The 6,272-nt window shown below is 42.6% G+C and overlaps 1 protein-coding gene across 1 annotated transcript; it reads right to left on the minus strand.

The window, feature by feature from the left end:
• Nucleotides 1–2,061: 2,061 nt before the first annotated feature.
• On the minus strand, nucleotides 2,062–3,194 carry LOC109862712 (uncharacterized protein F54H12.2-like; the record flags this gene model as incomplete). Its single annotated transcript, XM_020442833.1, has 2 exons — nucleotides 2,307–3,194; nucleotides 2,062–2,154 (listed from the first exon to the last, which is right to left on the minus strand). Coding segments are annotated over exons 1-2 (981 nt in total), but the record flags the coding sequence as incomplete, so codon positions are not given.
• Nucleotides 3,195–6,272: the final 3,078 nt, after the last annotated feature.

Raw genomic sequence — 6,272 nt, forward strand, 5'->3', positions numbered from 1 at the left:
GGTGTCGAATCGTACGGTGTCGAATAATTTGGTGTCGAATAAATCTGTGTCGAATCGAGCGGTGTCGAATCGTACTGTGGTCAATAGAGTATTACCCACTTCGTCCACATCCTGGACAATTTATCGGCTGGATAAACTCCCGTGTGTCCAGATATTTGCAGTTGTTGCAAGGCTTGCAATACTTCTTTTGTATTCATTATTTTGATACAGATAGTCGCGAGAATGCGGAGTGAATTGCGTGTATTCCTCTTGTACCTCTGTTTGTATAGCGACGTTGTTTAGACAGGAGGTTTTTGATGGGCAGTTGACTTCACTGCGCGTATCTTCTTCTTCTGTTAGTTGTTCTTTCCTCTCCTCCTTCTCCGTTTTAATGTCTGCAGATTGTATCATGCTGATCTCATCGCTGACGAAGTCGCTATTAAAATGTTCTTTTTCTTCTTCAAGTACAACGCTGTTTAAGTTTAACCAGCGTTTTAACCGAAAAGCGTTACGTAGAGCGCAACTAATGTCCGATGAGCAAACTCCGTGATACGAACACTGTGATATGTTCTCTTCGCTTTTTGAGATGGATTTGAACGACGGAGAAAGAGCTTCCAGATTATATATGTTTTTAGACAGAAGCTTTTCTACAAAATCCATTTTTTCTTTGCCTTTGATATAGATGACGGAAGCGTATTTGGTGATTTCTCGAAGATGTCTTGTGAGATATTTGAGATTGGTTTCACCGTCAAATCAGTCGATACCGTGATAAATTCGTGTAAGCCAATCGTTGCATTGTTTTGATTTTTATGGTAATTTGGTGAACGAGAAGGCATCAAAATCCAGTTTCCAAAAATTGATCGGTTTACCGCGACATACGCCACTTCTTTTGGAATAAATTCATACACGACGCCGCAAAATTTTTGCATTTCTATGATCATAGCACCTTTATACTTGGACATCGTGAAAACGAAGCGAAGATATCGGAGACTAGAACAAAACTGAAATTTCTCCACAAAACGCTTGCGATAAAAGGCGTAGAAAAGTGGGAAAAATGAAGTGGGGGAAAAATATATTGGGTTTACGCATGTGCGGGAATATGATTCTCCGTTATAATCTACAATGATTTGGCGCGAAGAATCGATTTCCAAAACAATGTCGAAGTCCGCAAACAAGACAGTTAATAGTTGTTTCGAGAGCTGTTTTAAACCGTGCTTCAATTCGCAAACTACCGTGCTTCACGAGATTCCAATGTTCGACGCAATTAGCCGATAAATCGGGAGTGAGATCAAAAGCGAAGAGTGTGTATCCGTGAGCATAAGCATTTCTACTTATAGCATTGCCTTCGTTTAGAAAATGAATACCTGTTCTTGAGAAAAGAGTATGAAAAGCCTCTGTGGCGGCTCAACAACAGCCACCACAGTTTCTATAAGTAAGCAACCGCAGGAATACGAGAGAGCGCGGCCTCACGCGAGGCGCGACCCGTTCTCGAGAGCGCTTGACACGAACCGCCCACTCCCGCGAATGCTCCGCGGCAGCAGTCGGCGAATTCACGCGTCGCGCGCCACAACCGCTCGCGCGGGAGAGAGTTGTGCGCCGTGGGTTTTATAAGCGGTCCGCGACAAACGATTGCCACCAGTCCGCGCTATCGCATCAGACTACTAAGAGCGATACTGAGTATCAGGCATTGCTTAAGGCACAAGCCGCAAAATCCGTAAGAGCATACTACGTGACGCTCAAAGAAGACCAAAGCCAAGTAGACCCAGCACTCTCCGATTTGCTACGACCAGGGGAGTCAGACAAATTCCGACTGGGAAGCCACCTCATCTCGGGAAGCGGCAACACAGACAGAGCCGGCAACCACCGCCAGGAGCCGTGCAAGATCTGAGCCCAGAGGTACTAAGGGGCAACTGCGGGTGACGCGAGCCAAACCCTACATCACGTGGTCAGACGGTCCAGGGGCCCAGTGAACATAGAAGATCGGCCCTTTTCAGGGCCACCATAGTATACACCTCTGTAAATAGCTGTAAATATATAATATACGGAAGCCAAGAGCGTTCTCTATCGGAATACTCTTCTCACCAACACTCCTGGCTGCACCCTCTGCTGCTGCTCTCCTACGATGCTGAACAAGAATTCCAAAAACGCTATAGCTTCGATGTAGAGAGGAGAGTCCTTTGAAAAAGAAGGTTGTAACGGTCTAGTAGGGACTTGCATTCCATCGACGTAAAGTGACAGGAAATTTATAAATTAAAGTTTTTAAAATTAAACGGATTAAGTTTACTATCGCCGTTAAACGCTTTATTTTCGACAAAACCGATTATCACCTGTTTCGGCAGTTGACCAAGTATGGCGTTGTCAATTAATTTCCCCACCACTCCTCTGTGGATCGTAAACGAATTAACTTCAACTTTCGTGAGAGGATACTTTGCAGTGGTTTTGCTCAGCATTTTAGCGTGAGCTAATAAAACTCCAGCGCTTAGTTTTGTTCTCCTCATAATCAAGGTGGCATCTACAATACGACCTTTTGTCTGTGGCGTAAGTTCCATGAGACAGAAAAAGCGGATGAGTCTTAGGCGCATTTCCACGCCATTAATCAAGAATTTATTCTGATTGAAAACGTCGCAATGTAGATGTCCTATGAGATCCACAGCACAGTTATTTTTGAAATACTGCATACGTCTTACGAGAGCGGGGTTCTCAGTTGGAGCATCGAACCCGGCATCCATCAGTCCCGGAGAATCGCTATCCCATAAACAGGTAATGAGATGAGAGGATTTTACCTGTGAAGAATAATTCAACAATGTCTCGAAATAGGCTCGATACGCGTAAGCATTGTTTGGAGGTGACACAAGCTTTTGATTGAAGTACACATCGATTTGATTGAACATGGAATGTTCAAAGTTATTTACAGGCCCTACTTTATGCTCTGCAGCAGTGGCGCTAGAAGTTGTAGCCGAAGTAGGCGGAGTAATTGCTGCTTCAACGAGGGTTTGCAATATCACGCAAAGATTGAGAAGAGTATGCGCGAGATCTATGTAATCTTCACCATGTCCCGGTACGACAAACTCAACGGGGGCGTCGTCCGCAAGAGTCGACAAATGTTTGGAATGAATCCATTGCGAGCTCTCGATACTGGTCTGAGTGGGCGATAAAGGGAAAAGATCAAGTTTGCTTTCGAAACACTCACACAAGTTAGTATGGAAAAAAGACATTTTGCTTCGTTTACGAGAATATATCGCTCACGGTTCGTTTCTTGCTCGCGTTTCTTGCTCGCGGCGTTTGCTAGTTTTTGTTGCGCGCTTTTTCTTTTTCTTTTTCTGAATTCCTCTACTCGTTGTGCGTTTAATTGCTCGAGTTTTCTTTTTTCTTCGCGTGGAAACTGATTTCTTGTTGGTACTATTAGCACGACGGCGACGCTTGATCGCGAAGTGAACGGGAAGCTCATCTGGGTCAAACTGGCCCGGGCGTTTCTTCGCAAGGGATATATATCCCGACCCTCGCACTAAGCTAGTTATGCTTTCTTTTGGTTGTTGTTTGAGATTGTCACGTGATTCTTTAAAAAGACTGTTAACTGCTTCTTTTGGCGGAATATTGTTATCCCCCACATTGTCTATTATTCTCACACCAGCGCGTAGAGCTTCTTTTTCGATCGCGCGCGTTCCGCTAGCCAGGTAGGAAAACACCTTTCTGAACACTCCGCCGAGAAAGCTTCCGATACCGTGATCACGCCGATACGTCGATCACGTGAAAACTCTCGGAATGCCGCCCCCGCTCTGCATCTCGTAATATTCCATATACTGAGCCATATTCTACTCGAATACGCGTCGAAAGTGTAACGATACCGTCAACGTGCCGAATTCGAATGGAATAAATTTACCAAATTGATCTCTTATATCTAGTTCTATCACGCGGAAATTTGATTTACGAAGCGGAATATAATTTCTAGACGAGTAATGTTTCACCTGATTAGAACCGTACTTATTCGTAGCAGTGTTAGTAACTATTCGAAGAAGCGGTGTTAGCGCATCTCCGGTTATGTATGGTTTGCAAATGTCGCAATAAACAAATAACTTGTCGGGGATAGCACGGTCCAAGCTGATTGGTTCAAAACTATCGACACTGGCAGCTCTACTACAAAAAGTGTATTAACAAAGAATACGAGCCATTCCGAGGTTGTTGTGCAGGAATAAGCGTGCATGTATATATATATATACGTATGTATGAAATTCACAAGTAAATTATTTTTACATGTGAGTTTTTTGAATTGAAATTTCAATTCATAAAATCATATAGGATGCTAGATTTGCATCTCGTATATGAAAGATCCCAAATACCCCCCTAACTAATTTTAAAATATTGCGAAAAAAACTCCTCGGCCAGGAGTCGAACCTGGAATCTCCCGCTTTCCGTGCCATCGCCTTCCCTGTTAGGCAACCGAGGCACTTGGAGACTGTCTCGCAATATTCGTATATAAATCGATGTTCTGATAATTTTTAATAACGCTCCATTTCAGCTCAGCGTGAAAATCAAACGAATGAATAGTCAAGGCTCGTGAAAAATTGAAACTAAGAATGAAGAGGCTAATATGAGCCATCTAAGATTAACATAGGCAAATACGAGCCATTCCGAGGTTGTTGTGCAGGAATAAGCGTGAATGTATATATATATATTCGATTTATATACGAATATTGCGAGACAGACTCCAAGTGCCTCGGTTGCCTAACAGGGAAGGCGATGGCACGGAAAGCCGGAGATTCCAGGTTCGACTCTTGGCCGAGGAGTTTTTTTTGCAATATTTTAAAATTAGTTAGGGGGGTATTTGGGATCTTTCATATACGAGATGCAAATCTAGCATCCTATATGATTTTATGAATTGAAATTTCAATTCAAAAAACTCACATGTAAAAATAATTTACTTGTGAATTTCATATATATGTATATATATATATATACATGCACGCTTATTCCTGCACAACAACCTCGAAATGGCTCGTATTGGCCTATGTTAATCTTAGATGGCTCATATTAGCCTCTTCATTCTTAGTTTCAATTTTTCACGAGCCTTGACTATTCATTCGTTTAACAGAGAATGTTTCAAATCCGAGTATACGACGCAATTTGTCGCTAAGCTTTACACTATGAATTTGATTGCATTTGTCTTCTTTACATGTAAGCGATATAGAAACTTTATTACCATATAGAGGATTCAGTGACCATGTAATATGTAATTTTTTTTTGAGAGCACGAATGATTTATAGTTTCTATAAGATCAGCTTCTGAAGAATAAATTCCTGACAATATTGGAATGTTAACGAAATATCGCCGTTAGGAAAGGTATTCGCGAGCGTTATCAGAGCGTTATTCATCTTCGCGTAAATGTAAAAAACTAGAAGGAACCTGAATCTCGGTGAGAGCAACTTTCCATTTTCCCTGCAAATCTATACGGCGAAATAATTCCGTGGTAAAACACAAAGTGATGGTGTGCGGGAAGTAAAGCATACTGCTATTGCTCGGAAGAACTGCGAAAAAGTGTTTCTCCATTGTCATCATTATTGTCGCTATCCTTGTCGTCGCCTTGTGCAAGCGTTGTTAAACTCGAAACTGGAATCCACGAGTCGAATTTAGACGGATAACCTTGCCAACTGACTAGCAGTTGCNTATTACGTCCCCGATCTTTGCTTTTTATCACCAGATCACCAATGAAAGTTTCTTCTTGTAGATTTTTAACAACAGGAGCCAGTTCTTGCTCGTAGAAAATTCCGTCTATAACCTCATCCGCTAAATCACTCAGCTCGTAAACACGCAAATTTTGCCACTCGAGAACACGATAAATTCGAAATATCTCTTTGCTCCATTTGGCCTCGTATCCCTTCTCAAAGGTGGCTTTTGCTCTACTGACACGTACGAGATCGCCGACGGAGTATTTAGCTGCTTTTGCTTGCTGTTTTTTTTCAGCGATGCCACGTGTTTTTGCGTGCAATATTCGCGTTTTCCACCGTAACATCCGCGACTTTCATGCGTATAGAAGAGTGCGGCGTATGGTTGTACGCGTGCACGATATCCTGCAAGACATTGAAGTAACGTTTCGTGTTTTTGTGCGTGAAGTATCGTCACATGCGCCTTTTTAGCGTTCTATTGAAACGCTTGATCACGGCTGCTTTAACGTCTGGATTACGCGCCACACGGAAACGAATTCCTTCTTCCTTGAGAAAGTTTTGCAGCGGATGCGCGATAAATTTTTTACCTTTTTCGGTTTGCAAATACACAGTTTGTCCGGAAAGTTCCCGGAC

This window comes from Pseudomyrmex gracilis, unplaced genomic scaffold, assembly GCF_002006095.1.
Source record: "Pseudomyrmex gracilis isolate BER0280 unplaced genomic scaffold, ASM200609v1 scaffold_2245, whole genome shotgun sequence".
NCBI lineage: Eukaryota > Metazoa > Arthropoda > Insecta > Hymenoptera > Formicidae > Pseudomyrmex > Pseudomyrmex gracilis.